This window comes from Ovis aries, chromosome 9, assembly GCF_016772045.2.
Source record: "Ovis aries strain OAR_USU_Benz2616 breed Rambouillet chromosome 9, ARS-UI_Ramb_v3.0, whole genome shotgun sequence".
Classification (NCBI taxonomy): Eukaryota; Metazoa; Chordata; class Mammalia; order Artiodactyla; family Bovidae; genus Ovis; species Ovis aries.
The window spans coordinates 87,630,295-87,657,923 of record NC_056062.1 but is presented as its reverse complement, the minus strand read 5'-3'; the positions used below and the strand labels follow the sequence as shown (position 1 = coordinate 87,657,923).

At 39.5% G+C, this 27,629-nt stretch overlaps 1 protein-coding gene across 1 annotated transcript in view; it reads right to left on the bottom strand.

Moving 5' to 3' along the window:
* Positions 1 to 27,629, bottom strand: part of MMP16 (matrix metallopeptidase 16) — a 388,312-nt gene that overhangs the window by 38,261 nt on the left and 322,422 nt on the right. Inside the window, exon 7 of the mRNA XM_004011852.6 lies at positions 16,237 to 16,375. Within this exon, the coding sequence (XP_004011901.1) occupies positions 16,237 to 16,375 (139 nt within the window). The remainder of the gene's footprint in view (positions 1 to 16,236; positions 16,376 to 27,629) is intronic.

The following is a 27,629-nucleotide window of genomic DNA, read 5'->3' as shown; positions in this document are numbered from 1 at the left end:
ATAAGTGATTTTTGCCTTTTGAAATGAAATTGTCAAAAAGGATAAGTTCTGCTTAAATGTTATTGATTGATAACAACGAGACAACTTTTCAGACAACTATTGAACTACTTAATTTTTATTTTATTTATTTTTGGACAACACCAAAGTGGTTTTTTAAATTTCTATCTGACTCTCTAAGGACATTGCACCAGTTCAGCTTCTAACATAGATTTTTGATATTATCAACTCATAACCATTCAGTCTGAACATGACTAATAATCGAGAATACAAACACCTGGCTTGATCATCCTTACAAAACATGATTACTGGATATTAGTGATATTTGGATAGCTGGCTAGCACAAAGTGTGTATGTAGTAAGTTAAGTTGTTGGAACAAAGCATATTACTTCACTGAGATGTGATACATTTTCTATTTCTAGGGCTTTTTCATGAAATAAACCAATTTCTGAAGATACATAAAGGAGAATGATTCAGTTTAATAGCTGTCAAGTCAAGGGATAAGGGGTATTGTTTAGAAATCACTATTAAAAAAAAAGTTGGCTTAAAGCTCAACATTCAGAAAATTAAGATTATGGCATCTGGTCCCATCACTTCATGGCAAATAGATGGAGAAACAGTGGAAGTAGTGGCTGACTTTATTTTGGGGGGCTCCAAAATCACTGCAGATGGTGACTGCAGCTGTGAAATTAAAAGACGCTTACTCCTTGGCAGGAAAGTTATAACCAACCTAGATAGCATATTAAAAAGCAGAGACATTACTTTGCCAACAAAGGTCCATCTAGTCAAGGCTATGGTTTTTCCAGTGGTCATGTATGGATGTGAGAGTTGGACTATAAATAAAGCTGAGCTCCGAAGAATTGCCGCTTTTGAACTGTGGTGTTGGAGAAGAGAGAGTCCCTTGGACTGCAAGGAGATCCAACCAGTCCATCCTAAAGGATATCAGTCCTGGGTGTTCATTGGAAGGACTGATGCTGAAGCTGAAACTCCAATACTTTGGCCACCTCATGAGAAGAGCTAACTCATTGGAAAAGACCCTGATGCTGGGAAAGATTGAAGGCGGGAGGAAAAGGGGATGACAGAGGATGAGATGGTTGGATGGCAACATCACCGACTCAATGGATATGAGTTTGAGTAAATTCTGGGAGTTGGTGATGGGCAGGGAAGCCTGGATTGCTGCAGTTCATGAGGTCGCAAAGAGTCTGACAAGACTGAGCGACTGAACTGAATGAACTGATCTAAACAGTGCCAGGAATACCGTGTGACAGTCACATGTATCAAACCATGAGACCTGCTAGTACTGAGCAGAAGGGCTGTAGTTTATATATTAATCTTTTGATATTGTTGTTCAGTGACTTAGTCGTGTCTGACTCTGCAACCCCACAGACTGCAACCAGCCAGCCTCCCCTGTCCTTCACTATTTCCCAGAGCTTGCTCAAACTCACATCCATTGAGTTGGTGATGCCATCCAACCATCTCATCCTCTGTCATCCCCTTCTCCTCCTGCCCTCAATCTTTCCCAGCATCAGGGTCTTTTCCAGTGAGTCAGTTCTTCGCATCAGGTGGCCAAACTATTGGAGCTTCAGCTTCAGAATCAGGCCTTCCAGTGAATATTCAGGGTTCGTTTCTCTTGACTGGTTTGATCTCCTTGTAGTCCAACGGACTCTCAAGAATCTTCATCAGCACACAATTCGGAAGATCAATTCTTCAGTGCTCAGTCCTCCTAATGGTCCAACTCTCACATCTGTACTTGATACTGGAAAAACCATAGCTTTGACTATGTGGACCTTTGTCAGCAAAGTGATGTCCCTAATTTTTAATACACTGTCTAGGTTTGCTATAGCTTTCTTTTCAAGGAGCAAGAGTCTTTTAATTTCACAGCTGCAGTCACCATCCACAGTGATCTTGGAGCCCAAAAATATAGAATCTGTCACTGCTTCCACTTCTCCCCTTCTATTTGCCAGGAAGTGATAGGACTGGACCCCATGATCTAAGTTTTTTTTTAATGATTTTAAGTGTTTTTCTGTTTCAAGCCAGCTTTTTCAACTCTCCTCTTTTACCCTCATCAAGAGGCTCTTTAGTTCTTCTTCATTTTCCGCCAATAGATATAATCTGCACATCTGACATGGTTATTTCTCCCAGTAATGTGTTTTTTAAGAAATTTATTTATTTTTATGTGAAGGATAATTGCTACACAATATTGTGCTGGCTTCCGCTGCTGCTACTGCTAAGTCACTTCAGTCGTGTCTGGCTCTGTACGACACCATAGACAGTAGCCCACCAGGCTCCCCTGTCCCTGGGATTCTCCAGGCATGAACACTGGAGTGGGTTGCTATTTCCTTCTCCAATGTATGAAAGTGAAAAGTGAAAGTTAAGTCGTTCAGTCGTGTCCGACTCCTCGCGACCCCATGGAGTGCAGCCTACCAGGCTCCTCCATCCATGGGATTTTCCAGGCAAGAGTACTGGAGTGGGGTGCCATCGCCTTCTCTGGACTTTATTTTGGGGGCTCCAAAATCACTGCAAATGGTGACCGCAGGCATGAAACCAAAAGATGCTTGCTGCCCGGAAGAAAAGCCATGGCTTCTGCTACATCAGCGTAAATCAACCATAGGCACACACGTGTCCCCTGCCTCTTGAACCTCCCTCCCACCCCTTCCCACCCTTCTAGGTTGTTACAGAGCCCTGGTTTGAGTTCCATCAGGCTCACAGCAAATTCCCATTAGCCAATGTACACATCCATTTCACACATGGTAGTGTATATGTCTCCATGCTATTCTCTCCACTTGTACCACCCTCTCCTTCCTCCCCCCAGCCCATGTGGATAAATCTGTTCTCTATGTTGTGTGTCCGTTGCTTCTCTGCAATAGGTTCATCAGTACCATCTTTCTAGATCCCATATATATGCATTAATACACAGTATTATATGCATTAATACACAGTAGTTGTTTTTCTCTTTCTGACTCACTTCACTCTGTATAATAGGCTCTAGGTTGATCCACCTCATTACAACTGAATCAAATATGTTCCTTTATATGCCTGAGTAATATTCCATTTCATGTATGTGCCAAAACTTTATCCATTCATCTGTCAATAAGACATCTAGGCTGCTTCCATGTCCTAGCTATTGCAAACAGTATTGCTATGAATGTTGGGGTACATGTGTCTTTTTCAATTTTTGAAAAAGATTTTGATCTACTCAGAGTACTATGCTTAGTAGTGGGATTGATGTGTCATATGGTATTTTTATTCCTAGTTTTATAATGAATCCCTATACTGTCTTCCATGTGGCTGTATCAATTTACATTCCCTTTCCTTCACACCCTCTCCAGCATTTATTATTTGTAAATTTTTCGATGATGTCCATTGTGCCCAGTATGAGATATTTCACTGTAGCTGTAATTTGCATTTTTCTAATAACGAGTGATATTGAGCATCTTTTCATGTGTTTCTAAGCCATCTGTACGTCTCTTTTGGAGAAATGTCTGTTTAGGTCTTTGCCCACTTTTTGATTTTTTTTTTTCCTGGTATTCTGTGGTATGAATTGCTTATATAGTTTGGAAATTAACCCTTTGTTAGTTGCTTCATTGGATAAAATTTCCCCTCATTCTGAGGGTTGTCCTTTCACCTTGTTTGTAGTTTTCTTTGCTGTACAAAAGCTTTTAAGTTTAATTAGGTCTCACTTGTTTATGTTTGGTTTTATTTCCATTACTCTGGAGGGTGGGTGATAGAGAATCTTGCTGATTTATACCATAAAGTGTTCTGCCTATGTTTTCCTCTAAGAGTTTTATAGTTTCTGGTCTTATGTTTTGGATGTTTAGGTCTTTAATTCACTGTAAGTTTATCTTTGTGTCCACCTGATCTGCCTCTTGAGAAACCTATATGCTGGTCAGGAAGCAACAGTTAGAACTGGACATGGAACAACAGACTGGTTCCAAATAGCAAAAGGAGTACGTCAAGGCTGTATATTGTCACCCTGCTTATTTAACTTCTATGCAGAGTACATCATGAGAAACGCTGGGATGGAAGAAACACAAGCTGGAATCAAGATTGCTGGGGGAAATATCAATAACCTCAGATATGCAGATGACACCACCCTTATGGCAGAAAATGAAGAGGAGCTAAAAGCCTCTTGATGAAAGTGAAAGAGGAGAGCGAAAAAGTTGGCTTAAAGCTCAACATTCAGAAAACGAAGATCATGGCATCCAGTCCCATCACTTCAAGGGAAATAGATGGGGAAACAGTGGAAACGGTGTCAGACTTTATTTTTGGGGGCTCCAGAATCACAGCAGATGGTGACTGCAGTCATAAAATTAAAAGACGCTTACTCCTTGGAAGAAAAGTTATGACCAACCTAGATAGTATATTCAAAAGCAGAGACATTACTTTGCCGACTAAGGGCCGTCTAGTCAAGGCTATGGTTTTTCCTGTGGTCATGTATCGATGTGAGAGTTGGACTGTGAAGAAGGCTGAGCGCCGAAGAATTGATGCTTTTGAAATGTGGTGTTGGAGAAGACTCTTGAGAATCCCTTGGACTGCAAGGAGATCCAACCAGTCCATTCTGAAGGAGAGCAGCCCTGGGATTTCTTTGGAGGGAATGATGCTAAAGCTGAAACTCCAGTACTTTGGCCACCTCATGTGAAGAGTTGACTCACTGGAAAAGACTCTGATGCTGGGAGGGATTGAGGGCAGGAGGAGAAGGGGACGACAGAGGATGAGATGGCTGGATGGCATCACTGACTCGATGGACATGAGTCTGAGTGAACTCCGGGAGTTGGTGATGAACAGGGAGGACTGGCGTGTTGCGATTCATGGGGTCGCAAAGAGTCGGACACGACTGAGCGACTGAACTGAACTGAACTGAACTGATGTATGGATGTGAGAGTTGAACTGTGAAGAAAGCTGAGCACCAAAGAATTGATGCTTTTGAACTGTGGTGTTGGGGAAGACTCTTGAGAGTCCCTTGGACTGCAAGGAGATCCTACCAGTACATTCTAAAGGAGATCAGTACTGGGTGTTCTTTGGAAGGACTGATGCTAAAGCTGAAACTCCAATACTCTGGCTACCTTATGCAAGGAGTTGACTCACTGGAAAAGACTCTGATGCTGGGAGGGATTGGGGGCAGGAGGAGAAAAGGGCAACAGAGGATGAGACGGCTGGATGGTTCACCGACTCGATTGTCATGAGTTTGGGTGAACTCTGCGAGTTGATGATGGACACGGAGGCCTGGCATGCTGTGATGCATGGGGTCGCAGAGAGTTGGACATGACTGAGTGACTGAACTGAACTGAACTGAACTGAACTGAATGACCAGTATTGCTTAGCATCTTTTCATGTGCTTTCTTGGCATCCATTTATCATCCTTATTAAAGTTTCTGTTCAAATCCTTTGCTCATTTCTGAGTTGCTTGTTTTCTTTATATTGAATTCCAAGAGTTCCTTACATATGCTGGATACAAACAAATCTTTCCTAATGTATGTGATTTTCAAATATTGTCTCCTCACTGATGGCATGCATTTTTATACTCTTGGTGTCATTGAAGAGTGAATTTTTAAAATGTTGATGTTGTCCAATTTACCATTTTCTTTTATGAATTATGATTTTGGCATCAAATATAAGAAATTTTGACTTAAGTCAAAGTCATGTATATATTTATCCTGTTTTTTTCCTAGCTGTTTTATAGTTCTATGTCTCACATTTAGATTTGAACCACTTAGAAATCACTTTTACATATGGCATAAGGTGTGGAATCAGTGCAGTTTGGTTCAGTTGCTTAGTCGTGTCCAACTCTTTGCGACCCCATCAATTGCAGCACATCAGGCCTCCCTGTCCATCACCAACTCCCGGAGTTCACTCAGACTCACGTCCATTGAGTCGGTGATGCCATCCAGCCATCTCATCCCCTGTCGTCCCCTTCTCCTCCTGCCCCCAATTCCTCCCAACATCAGAGTCTTTTCCAATGAGTCAACTCTTCACATGAGGTGGCCAAAGTACTGGAGTTTCAGCTTTAGCATCATTCCTTCCAAAGAACACCCAGGACTGATCTTTAGAATGGACTGGTTGGATCTCCTTGCAGTCCAAGGGACTCTCAAGAGTCTTCTCCAACACCACAGTTCAAAAGCATCAATTCTTTGGTGCTCAGCTTTCTTACAGTTCAACTCTCACATCCATATTGACCACTAGAAAAACCATAGCCTTGACTAGACAGACTTTTGTTGGCAAAGTGATGTCTCTGCTTTTCAATATTCTATCTAGGTAGGTCATAACTTTCCTTCCAAGGAGTAAGCGTCTTTTAATTTCATGACTGCAATCACCCCAAGGAGTAAGCGTCTCTTAGTTTCATGACTGCAGTCACCATCTGCAGTGATTTTGGAGCCCCAATAAATAAAGTCTGACACTGTGTCCACTGTTTCCCCATCTATTTGCCATGAAATGATGGGACCAGATGCCATGATCTTCGTTTTCTGAATGTTGAGCTTTAAGCCAATTTTTTCACTCTCCTCTTTCACTTTCATCAAGAGGCTCTTTAGTTCCTCTTCACTTTCTGCCATAAGGGTGGTGTCATCTGCATATCTGAGGTTATTGATATTTCTCCCGGCAATCTTGATTCCAGCTTGTGCTTCTTCTAGCCCAGCGTTTCTCATGATGTACTCTGCATAGAACTTAAATAAGCAGGGTGACAATATACAGCCTTGATGTACTCCTTTTCCTATTTGGAACCAGTCTGTTGTTCCATTAGACTTTATTTACTTGTTTTTTTACATGTGAACAAATATCCCATGCTTTCACCATCATTTTTTGAAAAATTATGTTTCCCCCACTAAATTTCCTCTGTAATACTGTGATAAATTACTTGTTCCTATATGTTTTTAGTTTATTTCTGGATACTCTATATTTTATATATATATATAATTTCTATTATATATATATTTTTTTTCTATCTTTACACCAATGTCATTCTCTTTTGACTAATATCATTTTAAAGTAAGACTTGAGGGAATACCCTGGCAGTCCAGTGGTTAAGAACCCAATAAATTTGGGAGGATTCAACTTCTCAAAACTATGAATAAGGCACTTTTGTCCATTGATTTGTATTCTTTAGTGTCATTTACGATTTTTTTTTTGTAGTTTTCAGTGTATAGGCAATCCACATGTTATTTGGCTTTATCCCTAAATATTTGGTATTTTGATGCCTTTGTAATTTGCCTTTGTAATTTTTAAAACATTTTAATTATTGATTATTGTTTGCTAGTATCTGATGGAAGACAATTCTCTGTAGGTCACTTGCTTTTCTGCACCTCTCATGAGCAGAGGCACTGATAGTGTCTTTCTTTTGGACTTTATTTTCAAAGATGTTAGTGTATCAACAATCTTGGATTATAAAGAAAGAATCTCCCTCCATAGTAAAGGGAGGATTTGCTTACTTTTCAATAAAATAAATAAAATTCCTCCCTCTGGGGAAAATTTGGGCAGTGTACAGCTTATTATAAAATATTTAGGTTTGCTAAGCTTGTGGTTCCTCTCCTTCACATATCGGATTACAAGTATTTCAACGGGTCGATTTCACATCACCCTTTGAGAACTAGGGCTGAGGGAATTCATACAACTGGCTACTTCCTTTGATCCTCTCATTTTCTCTGAGTCAGGAGTTTCATATATTCTACCAACATTCATGAAAGTGTGGTAGGCTAACTTGTTAGCTTAGGATAAAACCTCAGACTCTTCACAGTCTTGAAAGTGAAAGTGAAGTCGCTCAGTCGTGTCCGACTCTTTGCGACCCCGTGGACTGTAGCCTATCAGGCTTCTCTGTCCATGGGATTCTCTAGGCAAGAATACTGGAGTGGGTTACCATTTCCTTTTCCAGGGGATCTTCCCAACCCAGGGATCAAACCCAGGTCTCCTGCATTGGAGGCAGATGCTTTAACCTCTGAGTGACCAGGGAAGCCCTCACAGTCTTAGAAATACAATTAATTTTTGCATGATAGTCTTATAGCTTGCAATCTTGCTAAACTCACTGACAAATTATAGATAAATGGCTGATGGCATCCAATTTTCTACACAGACGATCTCGTTGTCTGTGAATACTGTTTTACTTCATGTTTCTTACATTAGACAAAACATCCAGCACAGCGTTGAATGGGGCTTCCCAGTGGCACAGTGGTAAAGAATCTGTCTGCCAATGCTGGAAATGCAGGAGATGTGGGTTCTATCCCTGGGTCGGGAAGATCCCCTGGAGTAGGAAAGCCTAATCCATTTCAGTTTTCTTGCCTGGAAATTCCATGGACAGAGGTACCTGATGGGCTACAGTCCATGGGGTCACAGAGAGTCAGACATGACTGAGCATGCATGCATATAATATTGAATGCAACTGGCAAGTGCGGATACATTTGTCTTATTTCTGATCTTATGGGGAAAGTCAGATGCTGTGAATTTTTCCTGACTATGTGGACATTTTTGTATCCCTATAATTATTCTTGACCTTAGTTTTAGGACTGTTACTTCAAAACAATTGATTAATTCAGGTGTTTTAAGATTTGTTAGGGAGGAATGAAATAGTGCTCCTTCTAGGATAAAATTCCCCTACTACTGAGGCAAGACTCTGTTCAGTGTGCATGGACAACGGGTGACTGGTGGCAACAAGTGCTTATGTTAGCCCTATGTAAGTGTCAAGCTTTGTTTCTTTTATATCCGTTGCATGATTCTTTCTCTAGACTTCAGTTGCATGCTTACACACCAATTCTCTCTCTGATACCTTAGGAGTTTCCGCTGCAAAACTCCACGTCTTCAGTCAGTGCAGCTCTTTCCTCTGCATTACTTTGCTTGTTAACTGTAGGCACCTTGTTCTCCTGGACTCTCAGCTCCATCTCCTCAACTGAGAGCATCTTTTGAGCTCTCCCTGCATTCTTAGATGCTGGTCCATAGCCTAGAACTCTTTCCAGACAGGAAGCTGGGGCAATTTCTGGACTTAACTTCTCTTTGCTTTTAATTCTCAAGATTCATTACCTTTCTTGATGTCCAATGTCATGAATATTATCATTTTATATACTTTGTCCAATTTTTAGTGGTTTTAGGTAGAAGGTCAAATCTGATCCCTGTTGTTGCATATTAGCTAGAAGCAAAGACAACACTGATACTACATCTTTGCATATCAAAAAGCAATAAAATTCTATTAATATAAAACTGACTACATCTACAGCTGTTTTTATAATTGTGTATTAACAACTTCCACTGCATGAGGCGGGAGGTACAGGTTAGATCCTTGCATCAGGAAGCCTCCCTGGAGGTAGAAATGGTAACTTACTTCAGCATTCTTGCCTGAAAAGCCCCATGGACAGAGCACCCTGGTGGGCTACAGTCTACAGGGTTGCTGAGCACTTGTGCAAATAGTACATATTAGAAGAAGAGAAAAACAAGGAGAAAGAAACAAAGAGAAAAGAACCACCTGGAGAAGAATAGTGCTTAAATACATTAGTTACAGTCATTCAGGATGACTGGTATAGGGTGAGACCACTTGTGTAGAGCTGTGAATACAAACACAGATTAGCTCTTGCGTTTTATACTTCATCCATTCAATAATTATTTGTGTACTGTTTACTACATTCCAGACGTTGATTACAACAGAGTTCAGCAAACTAGGACAAACTCCTCTTTTTGTACAGCCCACAATCTAAGAAGAGTATCTACATTTTTGAAGGTTGAAAAATAAAAGGATATGTAATAGAGATGGTACAGGCTTCTAAAGGCTAAAATATTTGCTATTTGGTCATTACAGAGAAAAGTTTGTCAACCCCTGGTTTGAGGTACCAGAAACAACAGTATTAAAATGAAATAAATAAATAACGAACTAGAGCTCTGGACCTTATGAGCCGATATTCCAGTGAGAAGGATACAGATGAGCGATAAGTGAAGCTTATAGTTTACCAGCTGGAAGGAGCCACCCACGCCCAAGGTCAGGGCCTGCAGTCGGGAGGAGCAACCCGAGGAGCAGTGGCTGCGCAGGCTCAGGAGGGCCTAGAGGAGCTATCCCACGTTGAAGGTCAGGAACAGTGGTGGTAAGGAGATACCCCTCGTCCAAGGTAAGGAGCAGCGGCTGTGCTTTGCTGGAGCAGCCGTGAAGAGATACCCCACGTCCAAGGTAAGAGAAACCCAGGTAAGATGGTAGGTGTTGCAAGAGGGCATCAGAGGGCAGACATACTGAAACCATACTCACAGAAAATTAGTAAATCTAATCACACTAGGCCTTGTCTAACTCAGTGAAACCAAGCCATGCCTGTGGGGCAACCCAAGATGGGCGGGTCATGGTGGAGAGGTCTGACAGAACATGGTCCACTGGAAAAGGGAATGGCAAGCCACTTCAGTATTCTTGCCTTGAGAACCCCATGAACAGTAGGAAAAGGCAAAATGATAGGATTCCAAAAGAGGAACTCCCCAGGTCATTAGGTGCCCAATATGCTACTGGAGATCGGAGGAGAAATAACGCCAGAAGGAATGAAGGGATGGAGCCACAGCAAAAACAATACCCAGTTGTGGATGTGACTGGTGATAGAAGCTGGTGATAGAAGATCCGATGCTGTAAAGAGCAATATTGCATAAGAACCTGGAATGTCAGGTCCATGAATCAAGGCAAATTGGAAGTGGTCAAACAAACAAGGGTGAACATCGACATTCTAGGAATCAGCGAACTAAAATGGACTGGAATGGGTGAATTTAACTCAGATGACCATTACATCTACTACTGCGGGCAGGAATCCCTCAGAAGAAATGGAGTAGCCATCATGGTCAACAAAAGAGTCCGAAATGCAGTACTTGGATGCAATCTCAAAAACGACAGAATGATCTCTGTTTGCCTCCAAGGCAAACCATTCAGTATCACATTTATCCAAGTCTATGCCCCAACCAGTAATGCTGAAGAAGCTGAAGTTGAATGGTTTTATGAAGACCTACAAGACCTTTTAGAACTAACACCCAAAAAGATGTCCTTTTCATTATAGGGGACTGGAATGCAAAAGTAGGAAGTCAAGAAACACCTGGAGTAACAGGCAAAGTTGGCCTTGGAATGTGGAATGAAGCAGGGCAAAGACTAATAGAGTTTTGCCAAGAAACTGCACTGATCACAGCAAACACCCTCTTCCAACAACATAAGAGAAGACTCTACACATGGACATCACCAGATGGTCAACACCGAAATCACATTGATTATATTCTTTGCAGCCAAAGATGGAGACGCTCCATACACTCAACAAAAACAAGACCAGGAGCTGACTGTGGCTCAGATCATGAACTCCTTATTACCAAATTCAGACTCAAATTGAAGAAAGTAGGGAAAACCACTAGACCATTCAGGTATGACCTAAATCAAATCCCTTATGATTATACAGCAGAAGTGAGAAATAGATTTAAAGGCCTAGATCTGATAGATAGAGTGCCTGATGAACTATGGACAGAGGTTTGTGACACTGTGCAGGAGACAGGGATCAAGACCATCCCCATGGAAAAGAAATGCAAAAAGGCAAAACGGCTGTCTGTGGAGGCCTTACAAATAGCTGTGAAGAGAAGTGAGGTGAAAAGCAAAGGAGAAAAGGAAAGATATAGGCATCTAAATACAGAGTTCCAAAGGATAGCAAGAAGAGATAAGAAAGCCTTCTTCAGCAATCAATGCGAAGAAATCGAGGAAAACAACAGAATGGGAAAGACTAGAGATCTCTTCAAGAAAATTAGAGATACCAAGGGAACATTTCATGCAAAGATGGGCTTGATAAAGGACAGAAATGGTCTGGACCAAACAGAAGCAGAAGATATTAAGAAGAGGTGGCAAGAATACACGGAAGAACTCTACAAAAAAAGATCTTCACGACCCAGATAATCATGATGATGTGATCACTAATCTAGAGCCAGACATCTTGGAATGTGAAGTCAAGTGGGCCTTAGAAAGCATCACTACGAACAAAGCTAATGGAGGCGATGGAATTTCAATTCAGCTGTTTCAAATCCTGAAAGAGGATGCTGTGAAAGTGCTGCACTCAATATGCCAGCAAATTTGGAAAACTCAGCAGTGGCCACAGGACTGGAAAAGGTCAGTTTTCCTTCCAATCCCAAAGAAAGGCAATGCCAAAGAAGGCTCAAACTACTGCACAGTTGCACTCATCTCACATGCTAGTAAAGTAATGCTCAAAATTCTCCAAGCCAGGCTTCAGCAATATGTGAACTGTGAACTCCCTGACATTCAAGCTGGTTTTAGAAAAGACAGAGGAACCAGAGATCAAATTGCCAACGTCTGCTGGATCATGGAAAAGGCAAGAGAGTTCCAGAAAAACATCTATTTCTGCTTTATTGACTATGCCAAAGCCTTTAACCCTGTGGATCACAATCAACTGCGGAAAATTCTGAAAGAGATGGGAATACCAGACCACCTAACCTGCCTCTTGAGAAATCTGTATGCAGGTCAGGAAGCAACAGTTAGAACTGGACATGGAACAACAGACTGGTTCCAAATAGGAAAAGGAGTACGTCAAGGCTGCATATTGTCATCCTGCTTATTTAACTTATATGCAGAGTACATCATGAGAAACGCTGGACTGGAAGAAACACAAGCTGGAATCAAGATTGCCGGGAGAAATATCAATAACCTCAGATATGCAGATGACACCACCCTTATGGCAGAAAGTGACCAGGAACTAAAAAGCTTCTTGATGAAAGTGAAAGAGGAGAGTGAAAAAGTTGGCCTAAAGCTCAACATTCAGAAAACGAAGATCATGGCATCCGGTCCCATCACTTCATGGGAAATAGATGGGAAACAGTGGAAACAGTGTCAAACTTTATTTTTTGGGGCTCCAGAATCACTGCAGATGGTGACTGCAGCCATAAAATTAAAAGACGCTTACTCCTTGGAAGGAAAGTTATGACCAACCTAGATAGCATATTCAAAAGCAGAGACATTACTTTGCCGACTAAGGGCCGTCTAGTCAAGGCTATGGTTTTTCCTGTGGTCATGTATGGATGTGAGAGTTGGACTGTGAAGAGGGCTGAGCGCTGAAGAATTGATGCTTTTGAACTGTGGTGTTGGAGAAGACTCTTGAGAGTTCCTTGGACTGCAAGGAGATCCAACCAGTCCATTCTGAAGGAGATCAGCCCTGGGACTTCTTTGGAAGGAATGATGCTAAAGCTGAAGCTCCGGTACTTTGGCCACCTCATGAGAAGAGTTGACTTATTGGGAAAAACTCTGATGTTGGGAGTGATTCGGGGCAGGAGGTGAAGGGGACGACCAAGGATGAGATGGCTAGATGGCATCATGGACTCGATGGATGTGAGTCTGGGTGAACTCTGGGTGATGGTGATGAACTGGAGGCCTGGCGTGCTGCGATTCATGGGGTCACAAAGATTCGGACACGACTGAGCGACTGAACTGAACTGAACTGAACTGACAGTTTACCAGATATTATGTAAAAAATTAAACCTGGAGGGAAGTTGGATTGCTAGAGATGAAGTGGTCTCAATGTCCCTAGAGCAAGTTGCAATGATGGTCTTGAGATGAAAGAGATGATCTGTTTACGTACACTTTCGGGTCATAAAGGCCATTAGGAGATGGTGGCAAGCTCGGACAGGTATTTTGATTGTATGATTGCTTCAAGAAAGATAAGTAAGGGGGTGGTATGTCAACCAAAGCCCAGAGTTCTGGGACTCCTGATCCTCATGACAATGATGAGATAGATATCAGAAAAAGGAGTAGTCTTATTGGAAGCAACCAGAGCTTCTGGCTCCCTCTGGATAAGCAATGGCATTTGGAATAAAGTTGCTGCATGTCCACAACTTTATTTGAAGGTAATGTGAGAAGGAAGCATCAAAGCAGGGTCCTTGGAGAGGGAAAGTTTTAAGATTAGACATTTCTTTATAATGACAGTATATCAAGAGACACCACTGGCAAGCTAAACATTCAGAAGTATATATGTGACAAGAGACAGAGTTGTTCCTGTTAGCATCTCAACCTAAGAAACACCGTACTGAGTCAAATAAATGTTTAACCATTTCACTTTTATTAAAATGTTTGTTGAGCACCTACTATGCACCCAATACTGCTCTGAGCACTGAAAACACAGTGGTGTGCAAGAAAATAGAAACCAGTTCCATCTGTCATGAGATTTACATTTGAATGCTACAAGTAATTCCACATTTTTGCAAGGGCTGGTGTCAGCTGGAAGATACTGTTTTAAATGGAGTGGACAGGGAGTGCACTCTGAGGAGATCCCTTTTATGCCAGCTGTTGAAAGATGAAAAGGAGCTACCCATTCCAGAGTGAGGGAGTGAGGAGAGGCAACATGGATAAAAAGTGAGAAGGCCCTGAGGCAATAAAGAACTGAAGGAACACTGATTTAGGACTGTGGCAGTTTCTCCTCAGGCAGTTTTATAAGAGAACACTATTGATCCTGGGATGAGAGGGGACCCCCTGGGACAGCCCTCCAGCTGTAGGCTACCTACGGCTTCTTCTTACTCTTTTTTTTTTTTTTTTTGCTGCTACCACACACAGGACCAAAGAAAAGTGCAGGAGAGGATAATTTTTTTCCAAATATCATGGCTCTAAGATCCAGACCCTGCAGATGTATCTTTTCTTTGTCTGCAATGATACAGTACATGTCTACTTCCTTTATTTACTTATTATAGAGAGCAGGAGGGCAATAATATTAACAGTAATCGTACCACCAGCAGCAACAGTTGGCATTTATTAGAGGGCTTACTTGTACCAAGCACTTCCCAGGTACTCTTAATTTAGTCTTCAGTCCTGAGATGGGGAACACTAGTACCACCATTTTCCAGGTGGAGAAACTGAGGCATACGGACTTGAGTAGCTATATAGTTCATACAGCTAGTAAGTGCTCAAAATTAGTAATATGACTTCAGGACCATGGTATTCTCATAATTAATATACTATACCCCTTCTTTCTCAGGTTATAATTTGTAAAGACAAAAGAAATTCTGAGTATACACCTTGATTTTATATGGGTAGTTTGGACTTCACTTAAAATATGACAAGTATCTCGCAAATCCTGTATTTTCATTACTCTCATCACCGCTACAAATTCTTCTAGTTTGGTCCTGAGAATAACTGCTTTATTTGGTTAAGATTCCTTTTTCTTTTCCCTCAGTCTCAATCCTTATTTAAGCTTATTCTCAGTCCTTTAGACTCTTAAGTAATCCATTCAGTCACATTCATTCTGCATTCTACTTTTCCTCAAGTCAACTCAAACTTGTTCTCTTCACAGCTCTTTTAATCTTTCAACTCAATCAGTCTCTTTTCCCTGGGCCCTCTGCCCCCAACAGACTTAAGATCTTAAGATTTATTGTTTTGAATATTAGCAAAAGAATACACTCCCAATACGGGAGACCTGGGCTCAATCCCTGGGTTGGGAAGATTCCCTGGAGGAGGGCATGGTAACCCACTCCAGGATTCTTGTCTGGAAAATCCCCATGGACAGAGGAGCCTGGTGGGCTACAGTCCATGGGGTCACAAAGAGTCAGACATGACTGAGCAACTAAGCACAGCACAACTTTAGAAGATGGAAGGACCAGTTACTTGACTTAAATTCAATTTAATTTAATTCAAATAATCTCACTTTTGCATGCTAGATATTAGTATTTGTGCAATTGAAATTTGTCACTCAGAAAAATGGCAAACAACAAATTTTATTGGGTAAAATGATTGGGTGACTTTTTTCTACTCATATGTTTTTCTTATCGTTATGAGTAATTTCTTAGTTTACTGAAAACTATTTAACATAAATTGACTAAATCATGTAAAGAGATTAAGCTGACTAAATTACATTGAAGAGATTATATATGAAAATGAGTGAAATGAATTTCATTGTGTAAAAACGGCAAGCAATCCCAAATACTCTTTACAAAAAAACAAATACCTTAGAAAAATTACTTTTAATTTACTTACTTATTTATATATTTATTTCTCTGGTGCCTTTAGGCCAAATCTAAAAAGTCTAAGTGATCACAGTGCCTCCTAAATTTGACTTACAAATGGGGATATTGTATGAGAAAACATAAATTAGAGAATTAAAAATTATCTTTGATCTTGCTTCATTTATATTTGTAGCTAACATATGTGGTTCATTTTATAGAGTGAATTAGCTACATAAACTCACACAATAGGTTTTATTTATTCATCCCTATGTGTACAACAAGGCCCTGGACAATGTGATCAGGCTATAACAGAGCAAGACATCGGAAATATTCCTTACCTTTAAAGAAGACGAAATTTCCGTCACTGTTTTCATAAACTGCGTCAATACTAGGAGGCAAGCCCCGCCAGAAGTAAGTGATCTGCATGGGGTATCCGTCCATCACCCTGTGGTTTCTCACGCGCCAAAACCACTGGTCCTGCAGAGCGAACAGAAGCAACTCTCAACAAAAGCGGGGCCTGCAGGAACTTCCCTGTGCAATGGTTCAATGCTTTCACAGGTGGTGCTGGTGCTCTTATCACTGTCCTGCATCAAAACAGTCAAATAATCAGCTGCACAACTTGCCCACAATGATCGCAAAGATTCTTGTAGTAAACTACCCAGTGTCTAATCTATACATTGTGTTTAAAAAGATAACGTACTAATACTTAATCTTAGCAGTTTGCATCATCTCTAGATGGAAAAACAGAGGTAGCACAGACAAGACTCTGCCAGATTTGTGGATTAAGTGAGCTTTCCAAAATATAAAAGCAGCATAGCAACACATATGCACCTCTGTGTTTATAGACATATGCAAGGGCTCTACACCTAAAGTGCTGGGATAAAACAGAGAGGCCACCCCTCCTAGTATGCCCATGTTATACTACTGTCTCATGTAATCATAAATAGGGTCCTCTTTCACCTTCAAATGTTTCATGGTTTGGACAATAAATTATGCAGTCATTATATATATATATATATGTATACTATATAAATTATCACTGTATAATTTTTACAGTATAAATTATACTGAACAAAGGAACCTTGAAGGAAGATCATTAGAGTGGATTAAACAATAGGTCAATTGCTTCTCTTATTTGCTGTCATAATAACCCATACTTCACTCAGTCACACCACAGGTCATTTTATATTAAATGTGTTTACTATTATCACCAGCGAATTATGTATCTGTCTTGCCCCAAAACAGATATTTATGAATATTTTTGACTTTTTAGACAAAACACAATATATTTTTCACCATAAATTCTGACTAAGGGCAAAAACTATTCCCCCAAAAGGTATATCTGATGACATTAAATTGTTTTCAATTGAAAATTTTGGAACAATTTATAGACTATCCAAAGTGCTTTAATATTAGAAAAAACAGGTATATTTTAAAAATTAGTTTCCAATAAATTAAAATTAAATATTTCATTATATTTCAGTGTTTACAAACAAGGTTTCATTGGAAATTATGTGGTTGTTGTTAAGTTGCTAAGTCACGCAGTACTTCTTGTGACCTCATAGACTGCAGCATGTCAGACTCTTTTGGCCTCCACTAACTCCAAGAATATGCTCAATTTCATGTTCAGTGAGTCGGTCATACTATCTAACCATCTTATCCTCAGCCACCTCCTCCGCCTTTTGTCCTCAATGTTCCCTAGCATGAAGGTCTTTTCCAATGAGTCGGCTCTTTGAATCAGATTGCCAAAGCAGCAGCTTCAGCATCAGTCTTGCCAATGTATATTCAGGTTTGATTTCCTTTAGGATTGACTGGTTTGATCTCCTTGTAGTTCAAAGGACTCTCAAGAGTCTTCTCCAGCACCATAATTTCAAAGCATCAATTCTTCAGTCATCAACCTTCTTTAAGGATAAAGTCTCATAATCCATACTTGACTACTGGAATCAGCTCAGTCACTCTGTCGTGTCCAATTCTTTGAGAATGCATGGAGTATAGCACATCAGGCCTTCCTGTCCATCACCAACTCCCAGAGTTTACCCAAACTCATGTCCATTGAGTCAGTGATGCCATCCAATCATCTCATCCTCTGTCGTCCCCTTCTTCTCCCCCATTCAATCTTTCCCAGCATCAGGGTCTTTTCCAATGAGTCAGCTCTTCATATCAGGTAGGCAAAGTATTGAAGTTTCAGCTTTAGCATCAGTCCTTCCAATGAATATTCAGGACTGATTTCCTTTAGGATGGACTGGGTGGATCTCCTTGCAGTCCAAGGGAGTCTCAAGAGTCTTCTCCAACACCACAGTTCAAAAGCATCAATTCTTCAGCACTCAGCTTTCTTTATAGTCCAACTCTCACATCCATACATGACTACTGGAAAAACCATAGCTTTGACTAGACGGACTTTTGTTGGCAAAGTGATGTCTCCGCTTTTTAATATGCTGTCTAGGTTTATCACAGCTTTCCTTCTAAGGAGCAAGTATCCCTTAATTTTGTGGATGCAGTCACCATCACAGTGATTTTGGAGCCCAAGAAAATAAAGTCTGTCACTGCCTCCACTTTCTCCCCTTCTATTTGCCATGAAGCGATGAGATGGGATGCCATGATCTTAGTTTTTTAATGTTGAGTTTCAAGCCAGCTTTTTCACTCTCCTCTTTCAACCTCCTCAAAAGTCACTTTACCTCCTGACTTCACGTTCTCCAATTAGAGAAGTATGATCTACATATCTGAGGTTGTCAATATTTCTCCCAGTAAACTTGATTCCAGCTTGTGATTCATCTAGCCCAGCATTTAGCATGATGTACTCTGCCTCTTGATGAAAGTGAAAGAGGAGAGCGAAAAAGTTGGCTTAACGCTCAACATTCAGAAAACTAAGATCATGGCATCTGGTCCCATCACTTCATGGGAAATAGATGGGGAAACAGTGGAAACAGTGTCAGTCTTTATTTTTTGGGGCTCCAAAATCACTGCAGATGGTGACTGCAGCCATGAAATTAAAAGACGCTTACTCCTTGGAAGGAAAGTTAGGACCAACCTAGATAGCATATTGAAAAGCAGAGACATTACTTTGCCAACAAAGGTCCATCTAGCCAAGGCTATGGTTTTTCCAGTAGTTATGTATGGATGTGAGAGTTGGACTGTGAAGAAAGCTGAGCACTGAAGAATTGATGCTTTTGAACTATGGTATTGGAGAAGACTCTTGAGAGTCCTTTGGACTGCAGGAGATCCAACCAGTCCATCCTAAGGAGATCTGTCCTGGGTGTTCTTTGGAAGGAATGATGCTTAAGCTGAAACTCCAGTACTTTGACCACCTCATGTGAAAAGACTGGTGCTGGGAGGGATTGGGGGCAGGAGGAGAAGAGGACGACTGAGGATGAGATGGCTGGATGGCATCACTGACTTGATGGACATGAGTTTGAGTGAACTCCGGGAGTTGGTGATGGACAGGGAGGCCTGGCATGCTGCAATTCATGGGGTCACAAAGAGTTGGACACGATTGAGCGACTGAACTGAACTGGACTGAAACGAACTCTGCATACTACTAGAGATCTCTTCAAGAAAATTAGAGATACCAAGGGAACATTTCATGCCAAAATGGACACACTAAAGGACAGAAATGGCATGTTGTTAACTTTCTGTTCATAATTTCCATAATATTAGGCAGCTTGAATTGATAAATGTTTTGATCAACATGCAGGAGGTACATTTATGTGATTTTAAGATAAAAATTATTTCATGAAAAGATTGATTTAATAAAATATATATAGGCAGTAAGGCCCAGATTTTAATATCAATACTATGTGGACACATGATATTCTGATAATTTAAAGCAAAAGCAAAGCATTTTGGTCTATCTGCAACAGGGGTTTTAACTGAGTGGTAAAGTCTTTCCAATCCCCATACAAAAAATTTAACATTATGGTAATATATATCCTAAAATAAAACTGCTGTAAACTACTGGATTCTAACGAAGAAATAACTGACTATAATTATTTATATTTATGGAACAATTAAACAAAACAAAAAGCTCTCTAAGCCTAAGAATCAGAAGAAATTGGGTGAAATGTCCTGGCAATATACTCCAACTTTTCTCAGAGAAGCACTTCACATTGCTAGCATCTCCCCACAATTGAGACAGGCCAATGGCTCTTTGGGACAAACAGGTTGCAGTCTGAAGATAAGAATACAACCCAACATGCCACTAACGAAGGAAGAAATGAAATTTCTGCCTCAAGATAAGCAGAGCCAATCTGCAGATCTTTTCAAGGGAATGCAGAAGCATAGGTGAGTTCAGGACTGTTTTTCATTGACAGTAGCCATGGCAGAGAGCCATATATATTGCAGATTTTCCAGCTGTGATTCTACTCAATATATCCACAACTTCTCTGTTTAGCAGGATTCAATGGTGAGAATAATTAAGCAAGCTTTCTGTCACAGAGGATGTAAACGCACACCATGATTACTAAAGATTACCCTTTCAAGAAAAAAAGAAATGGGGGCTTGTGTCTAATTTGCAGAGAGAAGAAATTTAAAATGAGATTTAGGTCTCTGTGCAAATTTCCTTCCAGAGGAAACCTTCTCTGATAACCTTATCTAAAACTGAAACCCCTCATCCCACCCCCTACATTGGCTTTTACTCTCCTCCTCCTGTTTTTCATCATTTGCCTTTGCCGACAAAGTAAAAGTAAGTGAATTTTCTAAGAAAAAGCTATATAAAAGAACATAAAGGTGCTATGTATGGACAGATGATTAGTGCTCATTCCATTTTCTACAAAGGTAATATATATAAAGAGCTTTGAACCATGAGCAGGTGGGAAAACATGTTTTCACCTTTCAAACAACGTATATTTTGTTTTGGCCTATGATGCAAAGGAAAGACCGAGGAATCACCTCTTCAGAGTCCTAGATTGTTTGTTCATATCTGACCTCCTGTTGGCCAGAGTTCTTACAGAAAAGGGAGGAAGGAGGTAGGATACACTAAAAACCACCACAGCCAGCACATGTGTAAAGTCAACTTATGGAAAAGCATCATGCTTAAAAATTACCAAAGCAATCCCTACTTAAACAGTAATATTTTACTTCCGATACAAACATTTTGGAGCTTACGCATAGATTTTTCTTTCCATGTCGTATAGGACTCAGACATACCCTGTTGTTCACCATTAACAAAAAGAATACTAATTTTTAAAGCTGAAAAAATAATAATTATCCATACATAATCTAATACTATAACTATTTGGTTTTATTCCATTTATATAGACAATGTTGGTTATGGAGTATTGCTGTACTAAGTGTGGTTAAACTCTATACTACAAATATGCGAGGAGCATAGGAAAAGACACATGTGTGTTGACACTGTTTTCTTTTTAGGTCCTGATATATATACATATATTTTTCCTGTTTCTTTTTGCATCGACTCTTGTTCAGAAACCACTTTGCAATGATTGTGATGAAGAAAAGGAGACTTTACTAAAAAATGTTTCATCAATATATTGCCTTTAGGGAAAGGAGCCACAAACTGTAGATTCAAACGTGCCAAACAGTACTATGACATGTTGCTGCCCCCCTCTCCTTTGGGATCTGAGGATCATGAATACTGGCAAGGTGATCTAAATTTTAATTCACATTATCATGTAACTGAGTCGAAAAAAATAGGAAAGATTTTATTCCTCCCACTGAACTAGCAATTCTGGAGTTCCAAAAATATGAACTCTTTAAGAATGTACATTCATCCTAGAAGGGAACAGAGACAAACAATAATTTCAAAAGGCTGTGTGAAATGCTATTATTGCTGCCGCTATAAAATGGGAACTACCATTTAGTGAATATAATGAGCTAGAAAACAGCTGTGCCATTAGCACACCTATCAAGAATTACCTTCCCTTTATTTCTGACCTGAAGAAAGATGTCTCATTTACAATAAAAACTATGTTCCTGCTGAATAAAGTACAGGCTGTTTTTTTTTTCTTTTTTTTTTTTTTTTTTTACTCAAGGTAATTGAGAGGGCAGTATATTCAATTTAGTTTTTTAACCAGCCAATCTGAAATTGTCTCTTCAGTCTTTTTCTATCAACCCATCATGTTTTATTTTCTTCATAATACTTATTGTTCTCTGAAATTATCTTGTTTATATGCTCGCCTGCGTCTCATCATAGCTTGTACCTCATCTATCGTATTCAAACACGGCACTTCTCGGTTCTGGAGCAAAGCCCAGCACTGTGTTAAATACGTGCTCTAAGAGAGAGAAGCAGTGAGAGAGAGGCATGAGAGCAAACCCTGCCCTTGGCCTGGGTGCAGGGTCTTGCTTTGGCAACATTTAACCAAAGTCCCCCTACAGAATTTTTGCCATAGGCCCTCTTTACTGCCCTTATAGTACCCATATCTACCAAAGTACTTAGATCACGGTACTCAGTTCAGTTGTTCAGTTCAGTTCAGTCGCTCAGTCATGTCCGAGCCTTTGTGACCCCACGGACAGCAGCATGCCAGGCTTCCCTGTCCATCACCTGCCCTTCCCTGTCCGTAAGCTCACCCAGAGCTTACTCAAACTCGTGTCCATTAAGTCAGTGATGCCATCCAACCATCTCATCCTCTGTCGTCCCCTTCTCCTCCCACCTTCAATCTTTCCCAGCATCAGGGTCTTTTCAAATGACTCAGTTTTTCACATCAGGTGGCCCAAGTATTGGAGCTTTGGCTTCAGCCTCAGTCCTTTCAATGACTACTCAGGACTGATTCCTTTTATGATGGACCAGTTGGATCTCCTTGCAGTCCAAGGGACTCTCAAGAGTTTTCTGCAACACCACAGTTCAAAAGCATCAGTCCTTCAGTGCTCACCTTTCTTCATAGTTCAACTCTCACATCCATACATGACTCCTGGAAAAACCATAGCTTTGACTAGATGGACCTTTGTCGGCAAAGTAATGTCTCTGCTTTTTAATATGCTGTCTAGGTTGGTCATAGCTTTTCTTCCAAGGAGCAAGAGTCCTGTAATTTCATGGCTGTAGTCACCATCTTTAGTGATTGTGGAGCCCCCCAAAATAAAGTCTGTCACTGTTTCCACTGTTTCCCCATCTATTTGTGGTAAATAGATGGCAAATAGATCACTGTATGGACATTATCTGTTTGCCAGCCTGTTTCTACATGCTCTAAATGGGCATCTTTATCATTTGCTTTCTCTCTCCCTCCCTTTCTCCTCCCTTTCCTTCCTTCTTTCTTTATTTATGACTTCACTGCCTCCAGGGATATTCACTCAAAACTATGCCTCTATTCCCCAAGGGCTCCATCCTGCCCTGTGGGTGACCCTTCTGTTTCCATCCTGTAGTCTAGTATTGGCCAAAGTGCCATGCCATGGTCAGGATGTGCAGAGAGGGAAAGTGAGATATTTCATGAGCAAAGGATATTTCATGAAGTGACATAACAAGAATCGAGAGCTGAGCTAGAGCTATGGAGTATTATCTTTGTGACTTCCTCTTCAATCAGTCATATTTTCTCCCCAGTACTAAGTATACTAAAAGCAGGATCTTCATTGAGCTGAGAGAATGTGAAATGTAGAGCAGACAATTAGGAATAAGAAATATATACTGGGCAGGAATAAAGAGTTATGTATAGACTCTGCGTGAAAGCTCTAAGCAAGTGCAGAAGCTCAAGGGGGAAGGGAGGAAAACAGGCCAGATGCCCAGGAGAAAAATGTGCTGGAAGGGAATTTGTTTTTTTCTTTCCTTTCAAACGCATACACAGTTATTTATCAACAAATTAGGTGTTAAATGCCTATGTTAAATTAAAGATTTGTTCCTAAGAGATAAGGGTAGATGGAGTGGAGAATTCCCAAGAAACTAGGAAGCAAAAAACTCTGAAAGATTCCTAAGGGACTTTGTTTCAGAGTTCAGGAGCAGTTGTTGCCATAACAGGGGGGACTAATCCTCATTAAAAACACCTAATTGCTTTATGCTAATATGGTCTTGAAAACCTTCCTTCTGTTGCTATTGTTTTGCTGCTGTTGTTACTGATGGTTTATTTACTTAAATTGGGAGTTCGAAAGGTAACTACCCTTCCTTAAACTCAAAATCCTCAACAGACAACCTGATGTCCAATAAAATAGTGATATTCTAAACCGGTCCTGAGGGAAGTCAGATTACCACAGTCATTAGCATACCCATAGCAAATTATCACTTTTGCTATTGGTTCCCAATAATAATTTGCTATTAGTTTCACATCTAGCAAGTGAAACTAATAGGAGTAACAATATTTGCTTACTGTTAAAGAAAAAAATTAAACAAAGGATAAAAAGGAGAATCTTCTCCAAAACAAATATAAGTTAATACCTTTCATAACTTTTCAGCTAAATCATGGAGGCTTGGACAACTACTGATGCCATTGAATGGTTTTTAAAAATTATTCTAAGCAAGAAGTAATTTGATGACAGATGATTAAATAAAATTGATAGATAAGATTGGACAGTTTGTGAAAGTGTAGAAAGCATACTCTGGCCACCTGATGAGAAGAACTGACTCATTGGAAAAGACCCTGAGGCTGGGAAAGATTGAAGGCAGGAGGAGAAGTGGATGACAGAGAATGAGGTGGTTGGATGGCATCACCAACCCAATGAACACGAGTTTGGGCAAGCTCTGTGGGTTAGTGATGGACAGGGAAGCCTGGTGTGCTACAGTCCATGGAGTCACAGAGAGTCGGACACAACTGAGTGAACTGAATTGAACTGAAAGTATAGAAGCTTAAGATGGCAATATTTTTGCATAAAAGAGATGGTGTGTCTCTTCTACCTAGCTGGAAGATTCATAAATTAAGAAGAATTTCAGATATCTTTGAAGATGAAGAAAGATGATGTTGCCTAGACTTCAACAGGCCCTTCACAGGGGTACTATAGAAAAGGAAGTTAACACACATCATAGCAAAGGAAGGTATTTAATGTAAAATAATCTATGCTCTACCAGGCCGAGGACAATGGTGGACAAGTGAAATACTTCTTTTCCAGAGAAGGGGAAATGAGATTTAAAGACTAGAAGTTATAGCAGTTCTTGGTGGAGTGTAGTCTAGGGAAGGTGAAATGGTAGGAAAGTGACCATTCAAGAAGCAACTGCGCATAAATGCTATATGAAATGAAAACTTGATGAGATATCAAATGCGAGATCCATAAAATAGAATGTAGAAGAAAACAGGGATAGAGATGAAGGACAAAAATGAGGAATAAATAAAATAAAAATAAAGGCAGAGTTAGAAGGGTCTAACATAAACCGCATCGTGCTCTGAGTATAGGGCAGATGCTTACTTGTGTTTAGAAAATAAAGCACTGGGGAATTTAGGTGGCAAGCCTATTGCTGCAATGACTGGAAAGAAGGCATTTGTTTTAGGTAAGGTAGTAAACAGAAAGTAATGAAGCATATATATCCCACAATGAGGATGCGAAGGGAATAAAACAATACAGCAGATAATAAAGAGAAAACCAAATTAGTCTCGAAGTGTTGGAAAAAAAAAAGGTGAGGTTTATGAAAAGCATTTACATTGGTGAGTATATCCCTCTTTGCTCAATCACATGCATTTCAGATATTCATTTTAGCTATGATTATTTACAACTTGTATGTTGGGGGATATAGCTGAAAGCTCAATTGAGAATACATTATCCTGCCTGCATTTCTTCCTGAGGATACAAATTCACATGAAAGTGAAGAATAGTTTATTTAGTTGAGCAATTTAAGCTTTTTCTCTGTCATCCGAAGACAGAAATAAATCCTCATTTATCTTTTTTTGCAAGATTTCAGTGCTATTCAACATTTTTTAACTTGTATTGTGTGGCTAAACAATAATTTGCAATTGTAATTCACTTAGTAACCATTATAAATATAGATGAATCCCGCTTGATGCAATCCATTCATTCCTTGAAAGTTGGTTATTGATTATTGTGTGAAGCAAGTACTATTTTAATTGAATGCAAATGAATTAATATTCAAAGGGATGATGTTAAAGAGAATCACTTTGCTTAAATTGATAAACACTCTGTTCAAGAGTAAATAAAAACAATATAAATCATTTTTTGTTGATACAATGTTTCTTAATGTTAGGTATTCATGGCTCATCTTTTTCTGTTTTTGAATTGGGCTACATTGAGACCATTATTTTCTAAAAGGAAAACTGAGCTGGAGAGTTACTTTATGCCTAGAATGAGCTGGTGATACATTGTTTAGCCTGCCCATTCTCTGGTGTTCAAACTCAGTAGCAAAAATGGTCAATTATTTGAAAATTTTTAAAAATTACTTGTATATTACTAATTATAACTACAAACATGTCTGTACTATATTTTTAATAGAATTTTACAAATATGCATTGATCATTCATTTCTAAACCTGAAGTTGAAGACAAAAATAAATATACATTTTAAAAGATGGTCTTGGATAATACTGAAATAGTTTTAATGTTTTGACTATGTCTCATGTGATCTAGTTCATACAAAACTAACATTGCAACCAAATATGAATCTGAAGCATATATAATTAATTTCATCTGCCAAGCTTGACTTACAAAAGTAATCAAAATTGTTTCTGGAAAATCTTGATAATCGGAGAGGCTTTTCTTCCTCTTTCCCATTAATCTTCCAAAATTATTGTTTTTAACTTACAATAACTTCATTCTAGGGCTCACTAAACAGTATGTACTTTCATAGTTGATTATTACAGGTTTTTTTTTTTTTAAGATTAATAGCAAGCAATCATCATAATTAAAATAGCCATTTGTTTGATTAAAAAAATCAGATTATTTACTACTATCAATGACAAAAGGTAGATAAACTGTTAGTTTGCATTATTTCTATGCTATCAGTCATTCCTATTAAACTCTTAGTTTAGTTGAGGGAGAGCAGGGATATACCACAATAATACCTATTCTTCCTCCAGAAGATCCTTACAGACTTTTTTTCCTAACTCAGATTTTGTCCCTACTATTTGTTACTAGTCAGAAACACTGAAAATTATGACTGAACACAAAATACATTAAGGGAATAGAGGTTAACTCTCTTTAATTTATTATTGCTTGTATATTGTTTCAATTCAATACTTCTCTATGTTGAGTTTTGCACCATTACCTCCAAAACCATAAACAGGTAAAAACTATATTTCAGTTTGCCAAAGAAAACCAACTGTGAAAGTGTAGAAGCAGCAACATGACTAATTCATTATAAATTATAAATATACTGTATTCAAGATATCCTTTTAACTATTATATTAATCAATGCATTTACATTTAAATTAATTAAGTATAATTTCAAAATCAGTTCCTCTGTTGTACTGGACACATTTCAGGTGTTCAATAGCCACTTGTAACAGGTGGCTGTCATACTGGACAGTATATATACATACAGCATCTTCATCATCACAAGTTGTATTGAACCTTGATCCTTGGTACCTTGATCCATGATGGATATTAGGATTTTTTCCCCATCCTGATTTGTTTTAAAACTCCTATGTTGTTAATGAAATAAATTCATATATGCAGTAGTGGCCTAAGGCTATGGGAAAAATGTTGACTGAGATAATCCTAAAAAGTATGTTTCTAGAGCCAGTCTTTAGTAGAAACACTATAACTAATGATGAGAAACTTGGAATGGCCCTACAATCCCACCGATGATGTCATCTGAAATGTTGATTTTGGTAACATAATTGGAGGTACCATGACTACAACTTTCAGAATTCTTTGATGTTGTTGTTTGCTGCTGCTGCTAAGTCGCTTCAATTATG